Source organism: Saccopteryx leptura, chromosome 3 (genome assembly GCF_036850995.1).
Source record: "Saccopteryx leptura isolate mSacLep1 chromosome 3, mSacLep1_pri_phased_curated, whole genome shotgun sequence".
Taxonomy (NCBI): Eukaryota; Metazoa; Chordata; class Mammalia; order Chiroptera; family Emballonuridae; genus Saccopteryx; species Saccopteryx leptura.
The window spans coordinates 153112778-153131182 of NC_089505.1; the positions used below are offsets into that span (position 1 = coordinate 153112778).

Genomic DNA, 18405 nt, shown 5'->3' on the forward strand with positions numbered 1-18405 from the left:
CCAGTCAGAGACCATTGTGCCTTTTGGGATTTGGAGCCTTTGCAAGTTGAGATTAGAGGGGTTTTGTGTCTTGTATCTTCTGCTCGTTAGCCCCATCAGGGAAATCCTTAACCCCATCTTCTTTATCAGATCACTTACCTGAATGAAAAGCCTAATTTTTTGTGGATTACATATGCTTATCTCATCTTGTTTATTCTGAGAAAAGTCATGTTCTTTTAAGTGAGGCCATTTTTGCGGTATTATTTGCAAAACCTCTTGAGGATACAATATCTTCTACATAACCACAGAAGGGCTTGGCTTTCTGGTATTGCGAATAACACCAAAAACTGGGTAGTTTGATGGAAAAAATTACTGAGAACTTATATAATGGAAAGAAGGGAGGTGGAGTTAGAGCCAGAGTTTTACAGTTGTACAAGGAAGACATTTTCTGAGCTTCTGCTGTCAGTTCCCTAAAAGAAGGATCACCATTTGATCCTGTGGTGTTCGTCTTCAGACCTGCTTGTTACATTTTCAGACCTGCTTGACTTATTACTGAGACTTTTTTTGGTGATAGGAGTGAATCATTAGTGCAGTTTGGTGATGATTTGCCTTCAGTTTAGAATCAATCATAAAGTTTACAGAGAGTATCTCAGTTGCCTAGTATGTGTTTATCAAGTAAAAACAATCTGACCTCTTCCACTGCTTTTTATGTTAAATTTACTTATGACTCAGGTGAATTTTATAAAAATACTTATTAAGTATGTTGATGTGCTATTTTTAATGGTTTTAACTTGTGTTTACATAAATTCAAGTGTCCCACCGAATACATCTCCCCCCACCCCATTTATGTTGTTGTGCTTTAAGTACTATCTTTCGATTACTTCCCGGGGCTTAGAATCAAGTTCTGTAAGGGATTTTTAACCGCCTCATTTGAAGACAGTTAATGTCAAGGTCTGCAGCGTTCACATCCTTGGAACTATTGAGTACCTTCAGGGTGATGCAATCTAAGCTCCACTCTTTTGCGCTGTCCCCTTAGTCTGGATAGGGTGGGTAGCTCACTGGTCAGGTGCAGGTCATGTGACATGATAGTTCCCCTGTCTTATTGTCCCATTCCCCAGCTTCATAGACACATTCTTCTCCTGTCCCTGCCAGCTCTATAGGTTGCTGCCTGCAATCTTTTAAGTAAGCCATCTTGCCTTGGTGATCTGAATGTGTTCTTTTCTTTTTCTTGACTACAAGAAAAATATTGAGAGCAACTCTTCAGAGAAAGTGGAAGGTTAAAGTTTGTCCTTACCACCCAGTTCTGGGAGAGACATATAATAATCACTTAATTAACTTAAATAATCAAATTAATTAAGTAGCCTTTGTGGCTGAACTACGTGATTATTGCCTGTGCTGTTCTGATTAGTGACAGTGTTCTAAATATGTTGAATATTACTTCTGATATAATATATTTTATTAGAAGAACAATATATGTTATTCTATAAAGTTTGAAAAACATTGAACAAAAAAAGTGAAAAAAAAGTCCTTTAAAAGGTCTTATTTATTTCTTAAGTAAATTCCTAAACACTTAAAATTTTTATGCTATTTTGAATGGTATTTTTTCCTGTAGTTTATAGTTATTAATGTTAATGCAGAGAGCATTTTAATGATTTTCTAAGTTGATCATGTATTCAACAACTTGCTGTACTCTCTCATTGATTTTAATCATATATTGATTCTAATCACTTCCAGATAACAAAAGTTTTATATCTTTTCTTCAGTCTTATATACTTCATTTTTTTCTTATAGCATTAATCAGGAATTATAATATTATATTAAGTAGTGGTAGTAATAATGGGTATCCTCATCTTGTTCCAGATCTTAAAATGCACCTGTATTTTCTCCGTTAAGAATAATGACGATTGTAGATTTTGGTATATAAGTTTTACTGTTTCTTAACTGAAGTCTCTCATAAGTACTGTGCTAGTTTTCTATTGCTATATAACAAACCCCTCAAACTTAGCAGTGTTAAATGGTGCCCACTTTATTATCTCCCAGTTCTGTAGGTCAGAAGTCTGGGTGGGTTCAACTGTGTTCTCTGCTCAGGAAACTAAATCGAGGTAAGATATGAATCTGAGTGCTGAAAGTTACATGAGAGATGATAAATTTGATCAGAGTTAGGCCAACAGGCTGTTATCAAGTGAATGCTGGAGTATACATCAAGTTATAACTAAGGAAGATGAATTTCAGTATGCTATTTAGATGCCCTGAAGAAACATTAAAAGTATAACTACATAACTCCAGAGAAATAAGATCAGGAAAAAAAAGCTAATAATCAAGAATTTGTCTTATCTTTGTTACCAAACTACTAGATTGACACAAGTGTCACCATGAAATGGAATTATTTTTAATTAAATTGACTGGGTAATCTGCAAGCTCTGACTTTTTTCCTGACCAGAGTGTATGTTGGTTTGATTTTGAACTATACTCATACTACGCTTCAGAGTTAGTTAGACAATGGTTATAATTCTCGCTTAGACTTTTCTGAGCTGTGTGTTCTGTGCCTCAGTTTAGTCATTTGTAAAGAAGGTATGATAAAACCTTATCTATAATGTTATGGAAAGCAACGTTACCAACTTCTGTAGTAATAAACCAACTTTGCCAGTTGGAAATTTCACTTTGGAAAAACAATGTTTCAGGGTGCATGTTTTACTGAAACATCTTGCTGCTGCAGTCTGGTTTTGCTATTAACACTGGGTTGGCACCGTCAAAGTAGTCTTTTGTTCCTAAAACAGTGTGCTTCCAAAATTACAACTGATTTCTAACAGGTTGCTAACTTATTTATTTCATAGGTGAGTACTAATAATTACTTTAGTTATCATATTTTAGTTAAATATTTCTTGATTAAGAGGAAAATGTCTTATACTTCTATTATCACCAGCATTTAGAGCATAACCAATGTTTTGCTAGCCTAACTATAGTTTGGAATAGGTAATCATGGCTAGAAAGAACCAGAGTTTCCAGTGCTGTTAGAAGCATAGCTCAAAGTAAGATGCCTGAAATGACTATTATAACAAGGCAGGATATAAAAACAAACATACATATTTTCATACATATGTTTGCTTCTTCTAACATCTAAAACTTTTGCCAACTTATTTTTATTTTCATCAGTGACAAAAAACAGAAATGATGAAATAAAGATAAGAATTAGAAGTTTGGATTAAAAAACAAAAACAAGAACCAAAAGGACAACTGAAGACCAGTCAAAAGTAAAAAGATGAGAAAAAAGAGACTGTTAAGATGGAAATCATGCCATTCTTTATGGAGTAGGTATGAAGAAGGAAAAAAAATAGATGCTGAGCTTCATCTCACTTAAAACAATACTTTTGCATTCCGGGAGAGAGAGAGCTGTCTTCTGTCCCTGCATCCTTTATACAACCACCCTTCTGATGGATACCTTAGTTGTGTGCTCCTTAACTTGTCTGATTTCCCTGTCAATTATATCTGTCATACAAGAGATTTGGAACAATACATTTATTAGCATATGTTTTCGATTTGTCCTATTGGAACTACATTAATATATTAATAGAAATACTGGATGAGAGAGTGCTAGAACCAGAAAGAGCACTAGACATAGACAAACAGAAATGGAAACCTAGAGAATTAAAAATGAGGTCTACTGATGCCAAGGAGACCAATACATGAGTCCTTGCTTACCATCTCCTGCTCTTCAGATAGTGACTCCATCATATTTTAATTGGGTGACCTTCCGTTACTTAACTTTGTGTCTTAGCTCCTTCATCATAAAATAGGGAAAATGCTTCATCATAAATAGGGAAAAGAGTTGTTGAGAGGATTGAATAGGATAATAAAGTAATAATAAAACAATGCCTGGAACATATAAATACTCAGTAAATGTTAACTATTATTTTCTCTATCATCTTGTTCATAAATATTCATAAATATAGCATAGCACTACTGGTCTGATTCCTGGGAGTGTTGTAGTAAAAGATCACAGGTTTTGAAGTCAGGTAGACTTGGGTTTAAATCCTGCATCTGCCATATACCAGCACTGTGAACTGAGCAAGTTAACATCACTGGAATTTAATTTTTTTATCCGCTGTGTTGGAAAAATAGTAACTATACTGGGAGTTAGTCAAGTTGAAATGGGTTATGTATACATATATATATATATATAAAGTGCCAACAAGACTTTTCCTTATCCTTTCCCCACCTCCCTTGAAGACACAGTGCTGTAAAGGACTTCCATTGTTCCTATTGTGCCTAAGCACTCCAGTGGACCTGGTCTTCCTGCACACCCCTGTGGCTGAAACTGTCAGCTACAGGAATATTCTATGTCCAGGAGTTGGTGGACCAAAGCTTTTCTAAAGTTAAATTAAGCTAATTGATTAGTGATTGAATCTAACAAAATTTTATGGAGATGATTCAAGGATGGCAGAGATCCTTTAACCAAGATAAGGACCTCTGATACAGAGAAGTCTGTTGTACATCTTGAATATACTCCTCCTACCCCTTCTTGTCCTTCTGGAATTGGACCAGGTGGGAATCTCTGCATCCAACTCTCCTTTTCACACACCCCCCCCCAGCTAGTACCAATTTTGACCAGAGAGGACAACCCTTCCCCAAGGGCAGTAAAGGGTACTGGGAGATGTTTGGCATACCATTTTAAAAAAATTAAAAATTTAAAACTGACTTTAATTGTGTCACTTTCCTTTAACATTAAAAAAATAAGCATTTTTGAGTGGTCTAGAAATTAATGTCCTGAGGCATTTCTTAAAACATGAATTTACAGAAACTATCTTTTATATATGTCATGGAGTTGTTGTGAGGATTAATTGACCCCATAAAAAAAGAACCTTCTTAGCCTAAGGAAATACTCAGTTTTAGCTTTTGTTGTTATTATTCACGACCAAATCTCTCACTCCTGAGTTGTATAGCATGGTGTTCTGGTTTACAGGAGCCTTTCTGCCTTTCCCATGGCTCATGGCCCCATAACTGCTAGAATGACCATTTCTTGTGAATTGGTGCTAGCCTGTGTTTTGATAGCAGTGAAGTTCTATGACAGAATCTGTAGTTTTCTCATTCAGTTATGACTAATTTACTTTCATTGTAGCTCAGTACAATCTTTGTTCTACAGAGTGGGTCTTTTGATTGTATTCATTTTATATTTCCTATTTTTTAAATCACCATGTGCAGCATAACATATTAATTTTATTTATTTTTAATGTAATTATTTTGGTATCTAGGATAAGTGGCTATATTTTATTCCATTGAAATTTGTCATAAAAAGAAATTAAACTTTATTTTGTAAGGACTCATAGCAGGGAAACATGTACAATTAATGCTAGGAGTTCTAGAATAAAGCTTTCTGTTAAACAGTCTCAAAAATAGTACAGGCCTGGGAGAAGAGAAGAAGAGACTAGAACAACAAATGAAAATACATGGATTCTGCACATGAATCTTCTCTAGAAAGATTAACCTTTTTTTTTCAGGTATCAAACTCTTGACCCCTTATGTACTGTTGTTTAAAATATTTTTATTTTAAGTCTGACCAGGTGGTGGCACAGTGAATAGAGCATTGGCCTGGGGCGCAGAGAACCCAAGTTTGAAACTCCAGGGTCGTGTCTTGAGTGTGGGCTCATAGACATGACTGCATGGTCTCTGGCTTCAGCCCGAAGGTCACTGGCTTGAGCCCAAGGTCGCTGGATTGAGCAAGTGATCACTGGCTCAGATGGAGCCCTCCGGTCAAGGCACATAAGACAAAGCAATCAACGAACAACTAAGGTGGCACAACAAAGAATTAATGCTTATCATCTCTCTCCCTTCCTTTCTGTCTGTCCCTATCTGTCCCTCTTTCTGTCTCTCTTGTGTGTGCACATGTGCTAAAAAAAACTATTTTATACATTTTTTTTTCAGTTGGCACAGATTAGTAAGGATGCATATAAAGTATTACAATTTGGAATTGTCCCATTTTTAAGGAAGCAGTTTGTATACAACATGTCCTATTTTTTTATTTTTTTGTAACTTTCAAGTCTTTAGGCAGAGACAGGAATGTGCTGTCATTTTGGTTTGGTTAATCATATACCAACAAATCAAGCAGGCACGTGTCTACTTGGTTTGCCATTGTATCCTCTGTGCCTATCATGTTGTCTGGCACATAGCAAGTAGTCAATAGATATTTGATGACTAGTGATATTTGATATTAGTGATATTTTAATTCAACTGCCAATTAGGTCTTGGGCCTACTTTCTTCTAAAAGAAACTGAACCCCATATAGGTTTATTTCTTCAATTTTGTTGGCTAACTTGAGGAGCAATAGACTATATCTGAACCAGGTACTATAGTATGGAACTGTAATTTTTTCTGTGGTAAAACTTACTTGACTTTATTTAAAGACAGAATCTTTAGGTCTGCTGTTAGATGCGTTATTTTCCTAAGAAATGAATCCCAAGAGAAAGAACCATTTCCCAAAGATCCACATGGTCTGTAAGATCCTGTTCCTTTTAGTCACATCCAACCACCTCTAAACCTTGCACTAGTGGATACTGTTGTATGAAAATTTTAGGAACATTTTTTCTTTCTTTCCTTCTTTCTTTATTTTCTTTAGTGAGAGAGGGAGTGAGGGGACAGAGAGGGACAAACAGAGAGGAAGGGAGAGAGATGAGAAGCATCAACTCATTGTTGCACCACCTTAGTTGTTCATTGGTTGCTTTCTCATATGTGCCTTGATGGGGCAGGGGTGGTTCCATCCAAGTCAGTGACCCTTTGCTCAAGCCAGCGACCTTTGGGCTCAAGCCAGAGACCATGGGGTCATGTTGATGATCCCACATTCAAGTTAGTGACACTGTGCTCAAGTTGGTGAGCCTGCATTCAAGCCAGTGAGCTTGGTTTTCAAACCTGGGTCCTCAGCATCTCAGGCCAACATTTTTAAGCTTTAAAATATGAGACTTTTGTGAGGGATGACCAGATGTTTCTCTAATGATTTCTAGAAATAGTCTTACTGAATAAAAATAATGAAATTATATTAATTCCAACACTTACTGTGTACATCCTAGGTATCAGCCTTCTCTGGATATTAATAATGAATATAAAAGGTAAGATGCTCATAGATTTACAAATAAATGAACAATTATCCTGTGGTGTGGGAAGTGGTATAACTGGGTATGTACAGAGTGCTGTAGGAGCACAAAGGAGCGAGCTATTGCTAATTCATCTCAGTGGAGATGAAGTTGGAGAAAGTTTCATAGAGGTAAGGTCATTTTTTGATGGGGTTTGAAGGATGGACTTAAGTTTGTCATGCACTGAAAGGGAGGATAGCAGTTCAAAACAGGAAATCATGCAAGCCAAAGCTCAGAAAGGTGTGTGCATCTGGGACAAGGGAAGCCTTCACAGAGGTTGGAGCACAGGGTATTTGCAGGGACATTGGATTGTAAAGGTGCACTTGAGATGTGTAATCAAGGTGGTAGCTGAGGACTTTGTCCTTTGTTGTGCAAATAATGAAGGTGTTGATAAGGGACATTTATTTTTCAACTTTTAGTATCATCAGGCCAATTTAAGACATTTTCTTCTGATAATGAATGGTCCAATGATTTGATTTTCTTGTCATTTGGGTTTTATGCTTTGTTACATCCTCTCTTAGTCCTGGAGTTATAATGGTCCAAGCTTCCCTTAATTTTTCAGTTTCACCTTTTGTTCATTTATTTTTTATTTGTTTTTATAGCCAAAGGTTTTTGAACAATTGTTTGATTTGCATCTGTTTTTTTGGAAGTCAAAGCTGGGCTCAGTGATTAGACCAGTTCTAATGTGTAGCTAGGACATTTATGAAAGTTATTCTACGAAATGGTTTCTTTTTTACATCATGGGTGGTTAGAAAATGGATATATGAGATCAAAGTCTATATTAAATTGAAAAGCCCTCAAAAAATTTCTCTGCTTTTTTGGAATGTTTTAGTCAAGTTAAGGCTATGAGAGATATAGAAAAAGGAGAATAAAATAGAAGACATTGGTATCAAGAAGAAAACTAAAAGTAACATTTCAGAAAAATGTCATCTGTCATGTGCAAATTAATATCAGATGTTCTAAATTTATTTTGAAAAACTTATCTATAGTTTATACTTAGCTTGACTGTACTCTATTTACACAAAGACATTTTAATTATTTTCATTGAAATATACAGTATAAATGTGTAAATGTGTGTTGGCTATGAATGTACGGCTCTCAAAAGTAAAAAAAAAATAGTTACTAGTATCAGTGTTTGTTCTCTTGTGTCTTGTTTGCAGGTTTGACTTACCATTGTAAGTTATCACTTTTGGAGTTCTGATGTCAATTACAATTCAAAGGATCCAGATATATGCATCAATGTTTCTGCCATTGTTCATTTCTTTTTGTCAGCATTTTGCAAAATAACATCACATTGTGAAAGGTGAAATGAATACCATTTAGCATAGCTAATTAAGTTAAAAAAGAAACCGTTGGACTGAGAAAATGTCTATCAGCTGATTTCCCTTGCTGTTTGTTTTGCAGGTGACAATGGCTAAGATTGGAATAAATGGAAATCATTCTATGGAGACCTGTGAAACAACACTCTTTGCTCTCCGAATGGCAACATGGAATCAAATCTTAGATCCCTGGGTGTACATTCTTCTACGGAAGGCTGTACTTAAGAATCTCTACAAGCTTGCTAGACGCTGTTGTGGAGTGCATGTCATCAGCTTACATGCTTGGGAGCTTAGCTCCATTAAAAATTCCTTAAAAGTTGCTGCTATTTCTGAGTCACCAGTTGCAGAGAAAATAAATCAGCAGACACCTAGTTTAATAGGACAGTAAATCAGTGTAGGTCTAGGACAAAATTAAGGAAAGTTCTGGCAATGTTTTAGTTAATTGGATAAATATATAAAGCTTAACTGGAAACTCAGGCCTCAGCAAATAGTTTGGGAGGCACTTTTGTCAGACCCAGCTTTTGACATTTGTAAAATTAACTGTATAATTGCACATTTTCACTGTTTTGTTAACTGCAGGTAAACATGATGAAATAATGCTGTGGGAGTCAAATTGAAAACAATTTGGGGCTTATCTGTGTTATTTCTGTTTTTGGAATGAATGAGTCTGTTGAGTCCTCAAACATTTACTTGGCCTGTTTGTCAGAGAACATTTGAAAACTCTCTGCCCCTTGAAATGGCTATTTTGAGGTCCCTGCTCTATTTAGGGGGTAGCTGTTCCTTAGAGCCTAGGCTCAATGAAATAGAATGTCCTCACATTTTGATCTGATCCATATTACCCCTCATTATGTAATCTCAGTCAATATATATGTGGTCATGCCACATGGGATTCACTGTGGCTTATTATAATAATATCCAGTACACCAGGTGTGGCTGTCAGGTTGCCTGGCCTTGCAAGCCTGTTTAGAGTGAAACTGTCTTTGTCATATTTGACAAATGTGACTGCTTGCATTGATTGTTATAAAGGTCAATTTTTCTTTGAAGATTTTCTTGGTAAATTATAGATTTTCATAGTTTTCAAATAATCCCCTTTTGCTCTAAAAATTCTAATACACAGAAATAATTTTTAGAGAAACGAATGCTCTATCTTAGCACATAGATATATAGGCAATGTGCATTGTAGCAGTTTCTGAGAAGCTCAGCTCTATTATCTCTAGATAATACAGAGTGTAAACTCAGTGGTAGATACAAAGAACATTGACAAAGGGACTTTCTCTTGAGTCATGTCTGTGTCAGAGAACAAAATAAATACAATCTATGTATAAATATAGAAAGACTGTCTTCAGGTAGAGTATTTCTGCCTTTCATTTACACACACACATGTGTGCGCACGCACACACACACAGACATCATCAATTTCTGTTGAAAGCAGCTTCACTAACTCTGTACGATGTCATCTTCTGAAACCTGTACCACCAGTGTTAGGGAGAAGATTGGCAACTAGCCCAGCATTTGGTCATTATGATGGTTAACCAAGAGGTTAAGGGGTAATAATCTTTCCCTAAACTTCCCAATAATACTTTAGACTTTTTCTTTGCTTGTTTATACAATTCAACCCTAGGAATTTAGTAATTGTTTAAAATGTCCTAGGTCCATCACAGCAAAGGGTAGGTAGTTCTGTTTTGTAACAGTAAAATGCATTTCTATAAAAGAGTTCATTGTATTCATTAACTGAGGTCCATTTTAAAATTAATCCTTCCAGTTGAGACTGATTTCAGATTCTCTAGGAAATTTGTGCAGTTCAAGTAGACTTAAGTTATATTCACAGATTTTTGCTTTTTGACTGGTAGTGTACATTGGATTTTGATGTCTACTTTTGTGAATTTTGGAAAATTCTCATGAATTTTCCTTACCTTTAAAGGTAATTTTTTTACTTTTAAAAGAAGTGAAGAAAATATCCTCAATGCAGATTAAAGTTAATGAAGATTTAAAGATTTTTTTTTTTCAGTGAATTTAAAGAAGGGAAACACATATGCACACTGGCATGTCATATTCTTACTTTGAGACCAGTAAATAATTATTCACACAAATTAGGTTATTCTTATTTATAGAGCAGATAGTAGATGCCCCATAAATACTTGCCAAACTAAACCTTAGGAATTTCTTGGTGCAAGACGAGCATGGAATTGCAAAGACTTTATATATTTTTAATTTAAATTTACAATTTCATATATTACTGTGAGATATATATATATATATATATGCATATATATTTGTGTCTGTATACATATATATTTATATATCTCCAGTGTATATGCTTAAAAAAAGTTATTGCAATTTATCATTGCTGTTATATTGCATAAATGTTCTCTTATGTTACAAGAGTACTTAAAGCCCAGAAGAACTTTTCACTAGTTCAGAGGCGGTATCTATTTCTCACAGCAGCTTTAGAGTGTTGGTGTCCTGTGCACTGAGGCACAGGGAACCAAAGCTCCATTCTTTTTGCTTATGCTGGGTAGGATGCTACAGTTAGCACTTCCATGGATTGTGACCTGAGAGGTGCGGAGGAGAAAAACACTCCTTCAGAGTTCCAGTCTTCTTCTCCTTGAGTCTTCTTCTAATAGAATGGCAGAATTGTTTCTCTATTGCTGTGATGTCACCCTGACATTGTGTATGTGTGTGGAGAAGATATTGGGACATGATCATGTGTGGAAATGCATGAGCATGCAAGGTTTTGGGGAGTGATAGGAGACTCACTCTATGTATATCCTGGAAGGATTAATTTATATTATCTACCCTAAGTTTAGGACAACTGAATTGGTTTTGTGATAATGTAAAATCTAGGAAGTAGACACGAAAACTTGAAAAATGGTTGAATAAAAGACTATGCCTTTACATTGTTATAGATATTCACCCAAGGAAAATGAAATGAAGCGAATACAACCATATACATATCTGACTTCAGAATTTTATTCCTATTATTATACATATTTCAGTGTAATTAGGCAATTTATTAAATCATGAATAATCGATTCATGGAGCGTTCACCAATAACTTTCAGATAAATGTTCAAACTAGAAATATATTTGTTTAGATTACTGGATAAATAGTACAAATAGTGTCCAATAAGTTTACCAATTTTGAAGTTTCAAGTTCTATTTTTAAAATTCATAATTAGGCCAGAGTAACTGAATTTCCTTTGTCATTGGCTGAAGTAGTGTCTAAGCAACTTCTCATATTACTTGCCATCTTATTTCTGTGGAATTATGTAATTATGGGTGAATGACTTGAAATACCAGGTTTTCCTGATGTTAATGAATTTCTAAAAATAAGACAAATAAGAAAAAACCCAACAGCAAATGGGTTTTTAGGATTATGAATACAAAGACAGATAATGCTGCCTCATAATTAGCTGTGAATGTGTCCCCAAACATAAAATTTTTAACTGTGGGTTAAACTAAGTGATAGAAATAATGCTATTTAAAAATTTTTTTAAAGGCTGAAACTTGATTCTACTTATCTGTATTGATGAAGTGAAAGAGAACCTAAAAGTTCACACACAGACACACACACACACACACACACACACCTGTCTTATGTAACAAATGGTCTTCTTTGCTCATTTTTAGACTTAAAAAAAGCAGAACTTGCTTTAGGTTTTGTGTCTAATCTTAGAACCCAAGTAAGAGCACTTGTTCAATATGTAGAGTGAACTTTTTGTGAAACTTGTTGCTAACTTCACCTGTATTGCCGTCATTGCTCCAAATAAATAAACTGTCTAAGGTCATAATATATAGGATGGAAATATACATTTTCTTACTTCTTCATCTTGGTGTCAGGATATTTTGCCATCTAGTAAATAATATTGGACTTCAACTTGTCACTGATACATCTACTAAGAGTAGATGAAAGTCTGATGTGAATAAATGTATTTTGTGCTCTTTATATTTGTTGGATTGTGTAAGATTAAATAGTGATATGTATATTTTGTTGTTTGCATCAGTATGCAACTCATGTAATTTTCGTGCTTTGACTAGTTTAAAACTTCAAACAAATGATTTTATAATAAACTTGGATTAGTGTGTATCAAGAGTGATTATTTTTTAGGAAAGTCATATAAATGTTGAAACTTGAACCTAAACTCCCATTTTTATCTGCTACAAGATGGGAAGAAATCCAACTTGTTTTCCGTTATTACCTCTTGCTTTCCATTTTCTGCCCACTCTTCTGTGATATCTTCTTTCTTTTTCCTGCCTCACTCACCTAGGTATGTCATAATTCTGATGGAAATCTGATAATTTCTATAACATGGTGACTTAGATGTGTCAGTCAGGATAGCCGATGTATATTTGTGATCACAACCCCCAAATCTCAGTGCCATAAACCCACAAAGGTTTGTATATCATCTATGGCTCCTGTTCATTCAGAAGGAGATATCTGCTCATTGTAATCACTCAGAAAGTTTATGTGACAAAGCAGCTGCCACCTTACATGTTGCTGTTTGCCATCAACAGGGAAAAAAACAGCATGGTGGATCATGCATTGGCTCTTATGGCTTCCACCTGGAGGCAATGCATATTACTTTTGCTCACATCGCTGGCGCCAATGCAAGTAATATGGCCCTACCAACTTCAAGGGGACAGGTAAGTGCAATACTATGACATGCCTAGGAGAAGAACTGAAAATAATTGGCGGACAGCACTAATGATTTTCACATTAGATAAAAAAAAAATACAGTGTGTCCGTAAAGTCATGGTGCACTTTTGACCGGTCACAGGAAAGCAACAAAAGATGATAGAAATGTGAAATCTGCACCAAATAAAAGGAAAACCCTCCCAGTTTCTGTAGGATGATGTGGGCATGTGCGCATGCACAGATGATGATGAAACACCGTGTATACAGTGGAGCAGCCCATGGCCATGCCAGTCAAGATATGGACGGTACAGAGGAAAGTTCAGTGTGTTCCGTGGCTCGCTAAATTCGAATCCGTGACCAAAGTGCAATGTGAATATCGGCGCATTTATAACGAAGTGCCACCATATAGGAATAACATTATTCGGTGGGATAAGCAGTTGAAGGAAACCGGCAGTTTGGTGGAGAAACCCCGTTCTGGTAGGTCATCAGTCAGTGTCGAGTCTGTAGAGGCTATACGGGATAGCTACCTAAAGAGCCCTAAAAAATCTGTGGGTGAGCCAACATTGAACTGCACTGAATAGATATGAAACTGGGAGGGTTTTCCTTTTATTTGGTGCAGATTTCACATTTCTATTGTCTTTTGTTGCTTTCCTGTGACCGGTCAAAAGTACACCATGACTTTACGGACACACTGGACAGTATTTCATTCTTGCCTTTTGAATATACGTACTTCAAACTGGAACCACATTTGTTCATCTTTTTAAAAACTTTTATTATTCAGCAACATCATGGGTTGAAAACATTTAGGACTCATTCTTCTAAGTGTCTTCCAATCTACTATATTACAAAAAAGTAGAATGAATGCCACACATATCCCAGATATATTGTTTGCAATAATAGAAAGTTTAGATGATAAAAAGGCCACTATAAAATAGTGAAAAGCTTGCTTTTTAAATATATGAGAAGTGACACATTTTTGTATAATGCCGATGCACAGTCCAGTTATAGTATTGTCTGAAATGGTTGCTTTTCTAATAAATAAAGATGTTTGAAATATATGTTCACCTTTGCACTTTCAGTTTTCTGTGATAGAATGTATACCTTGATATACCCTGTGCCATTGAATTCAATTAAACTGTTGGAAAACCTGAAGTAATATAATAGCACTGGAGCAAGATTAAACTACTTTTTTTTCTATTTCTCCAAGTAAGAACAGCAGTCCCTTCATTTCAAACCCAGTCTTGACATTATAAGAAGTAAATCAGAATCTTGGCTAAAATTAATTTTTTTTTTTTTTTTAGTGAGAGGAGGGGAGCCAGAGAGACAGACTCCTGCATGTGTCCTGACCAGTATCCACCCGAAAAGCCCACTAGGGGGCGATACTCTGCCCATCTGGGGCGTTTCTCCATACTGAGCTCTTCTTAGTGTCTGAGGTGGAGGATGGAGCCATCCTCAGCACCTGGGGCCAACTTGCTCCAATTGAGCCATGGCTGCAGGAGAGGAAGAGAGACAGAGACAGACAGAAAAGTGAGAGAGGTGGGGTGGAAAAGCAGATGGGCACTTCTCCTGTGTGCCCTGACTAGAAATTCAACCCAGCACATCCATACGTCAGGCTGATGCTCTACCACTGAGCCAACCAGTCAGGGCAAATTAAATCTTAATAACATGGAGATATAAATTTATATATCCAGAGTTCTGTTTAAAGCTTTCATAATGAGTTTTTGGGAAAAATTTCTGGCAGAGCTATCGTTTTGCCCTGCAAAAAATCAGCTAAAAGTAATATGATAAAGATATGACATGCAATTATGGGAAAGCAGTTTGAAGGTTTTTGTGTTATCAGTCTCAGACTTGCTGTAGTATGTTTTCTTTAGTTAACAATCTAGATTATGAAAGAATAATGAAAATACCATTCTATATACATCTTATTCTGAATAAAATGGTGACAGAATTATTGAAATCTAAAGAAACTATATTATGGATTTAGAGTGCATTTTACATTTGTACTTACAATAGGGTATAAATTCCGTCAGAGTTTCATATTTAATTTCATTTGAATTATGTCAGTGTTTTAGGTAAAACCCAAATTAACAAAATATTCTGTCACCCCAATAAATTTAATGAAAATTAAAAAATATATACTCTCTTGTTGTCATGCCAACTCTACCACATTAAAGAAGACAAGCATACACACTACAATATACCAATATAATTTAGTTTTAAAAAAATGAGGGTGCACTAGATGTGTGGTTCTGTCCTTTTTTAGTTCATGTCAATTCACACAAGCTATTTTTTTGAACAGCTGAATAGTATTACCATTCTTTAACAATTTCTTATTGAAGGAGAGTTGCATTTGTTTCCAGTTACATTCCTCTTTCAAATAATGCCATTTCTCTTTTTTCAACTAAAGCCATTTCAATATGAACTTCTTACACCTCGTTGTGTGTTCTGTGAAATTGGTAGGTTAAGGGTACCCCTTCCACTGTTCATATGTGCTGCTGGATTGTGCGCTCGTGCTTCCACTCTCTTCTAAGAAAACACGCCCTATTTCTGACCTCACTCACTATGTATTTCAGTAATCTTTTTATTGTCACCAATCTGATTGGCAAAAATAAATTACATTTACATCATACTTTGTTATGTATTTTGCATTTCCTGTTGCTAATAAAGTTGAGCTTCTTTTCATACTTTGATATTCATTTGCCCTTCTTCTGTATATTTCCTGTTCCTGACCTTTATCTATTTTTAATTTTTTTTTTTTTTTTTACTGACTTACAGGATGACTTTGTATATTAAGAATATTATCTTAGTCTTTTGGGGTCTTGGACTCATTGAAATCGATTCAGTATCTAATAAAATTGTGTGTGTGTGTGTGTGTGTGTGTGTGTGTGTGTGTGTCAGGGAGGTTCCCAACATACCAACAGACAATCCTTGAACACTAAAAGTAAGGTGACCAGTCGTTCTCTTTTAGGGAGGACAGCCCTTCTTTTGTAAGTTCTGTCCTCCCTTGAAAAGTGTCCTCCTACATTTCCTCCTTTTTGATATTGGAAGACTAATCTGTAAATGTCCGTATTTGATCAATGCAGAGTCAATCCATTGTGTGTGATGTGACATATTTATATCTAAATGAGTACTTTTTTTCTTACAACTATTATTAAAAGTTAGTAGCAATGTAAGCATAATTACAATATAAAATATTACAAATATTTTTATTATGCATTTATCATATTATAGTGTATTATTGTTGCAATGAATAAAATGTTTCTTTTACTTACGATATTATTTTCTTTGATTTATTTTTGTCCTCCTTTTCATTGTAAAAAAGTTGGTCACCTTAACTAACAGCGTGTCCAAGAATTCAACTCAGTTCTGACATATCTACCCAGAGGTAGCATCAAATTCCATAGATTAAGGGTTCAGTCTTCCAAGACTGCTTCTTTCCCCTACCCCTCTTTTCATGTGCCAGCTGAAAACTCAGATTCTTACCTGTATGTACTTCTGACTAACAGGCTATGGATTGGAGGCTCCAGTGATCACCCAAGGAAGAATATCAGTTACAAGTTCAGGATTCTTTTTTGTTGTTTTTGAGAGAGGCACGGAGAGAGAGAGACGGGCACATCAAGCTGCTTCTGTATGTGCCCTGACCAGGGAATCAAACCGGCAGCCTCCGTGCTCCGGGACGATACTTCAACCGACTGAGCTATCTGGCCAGGGCTCCAAGTTCAGGTTTTAATCTAACTGGCTATCAATCAGAGGTTCTCACAACTCTTTCCTTATATTCAATTAATTTGCTAGAACAATTCTCAGAACTCAGAGAAACATGTTACTACTATATTTCCAGTTTATTTTAAGAGGATATAACTCAGGAAAGCCAGACTGAAGTGATGTAAAAAGCAAGGCAGATGGGAAGGGGTGCAGAGCTTCCCTTTTATTTCCCCTCTGGGCATGCCACTCTTCAAGCACCTCCATATGTTTAGCAACCCAGAAGTTCTCTGAGCCCCATTTTTTTGTGTGTCTTAATGGAGGCTTCATTACCGAGGCATAATTGATTAAATCATTGACTGCTGGTGACTAAGCTCCATTTCTAGCCCTTCCACCATGCTATAAGTGTGGGTGTGAGACTGAATGTTCCAGCCCTCTAATAACATCATTGATTCCCTTCACCACCAGCCCCCATTCTTAGGTGCTTTTTAAAAGTCATCTCATTAACATAACAAGAGACACCTTTATCACTTTCAACACTCAAGAAATTCTAAGGAATTTAGGAACTGTGAGTCAGCAATTTTGGGTCATCTGAATGAGTCAGCAATATATATTTGATATATCATGTATTATACTTACTTAGCTTGGACCGCTGTAACAAAATACCATAGCCTACATGGCTTAAACAACAGAACTTTATTTCTTAGATTTCTGGAGGCTAAATCCAAGATCAGGTACTTGGTGAGTGCTTTTTTCTTAGCCATCTTCTCAGTGTATTTTTTATATGGGAAAGAATGAGAAAAAGTAGTTTCCTATAAGGGCATTACTCCCCTCATGAAGACCCTGTCCTCATGATCTTATCAAGTGCTCTATGTTCAAATACCATCACATTGTGGTGTATATGAACATTCTATACATTCAATATATAAATTTGAGAGGAGGGAACACAATTTAGTCTAAAGTAGATATTAACACTTTATTTGTTTATACTTCTGTTGAGGTGATGAAAATGTTCTAACATTAGATTTTAATATGACTACCTGTGAAGCCAGTAGCCGCGGCCATCATCACAGCCGCCTGGCCCATGCAGGTTCGCATTTGATTTGGACAGATGGTAATGAAACAATGGAGCCAAGAACTGGTGGGCCATTAGTTTTAATCCTAGCTTGCACCCGGTGGGCAAGAAATACACACAGTGGGAAAACACTTCCCTTTCCATTCAGGGCTCCCAAAGCCACTGACTTACCCGAGTTTCCTAGAATCAAAGGTGTCTACCTCACCAGCTTCAAATTCCTCTGTTCCCCATCTCCTTCTCTCTGCACAAACTCTGCACAAACTGGCTTCTCTTTCAGCACTCCACCATCTTGGCTGCTCTCCTCTCTAATACTAATCTCAGGAACCAAGAGAGAGCAAGCTTCCGGTCTTCCCCACTTTATAGTATAGAAATCAAAACTTTTAATCCAATATATAAACAAGGAAGTCTCTGATACAAAGTCACTTATCTGAGGCATAATGGGATTCCCCATGAGAGTGCACCACCCCACATCAAAAAGGGTGGGAAAGGCTTAGTCTTAAAACTAAGCCTTAAGCTATAAGGATCCTGCCTGCTTACAGCCTGTCCCCCCATATCCAATGCAAACTATAAGCGAGCA

At 36.1% G+C, this 18405-nt stretch overlaps 1 protein-coding gene across 5 annotated transcripts in view; it reads left to right on the forward strand.

Annotated features, from left to right (window-relative positions):
* The window catches only part of PTGFR (prostaglandin F receptor), a 35093-nt gene extending 22588 nt beyond the window's left edge, over positions 1–12505 (forward strand). For all 5 annotated transcript variants that reach the window (XM_066376629.1, XM_066376630.1, XM_066376632.1 and 2 more), the window contains one exon: positions 8505–12505. In XM_066376629.1, the coding sequence (XP_066232726.1) occupies positions 8505–8807 (303 nt within the window). In that variant the 3' untranslated portion in view covers positions 8808–12505. The remainder of the gene's footprint in view (positions 1–8504) is intronic.
* The last annotated feature ends 5900 nt before the right edge of the window (positions 12506–18405 follow it).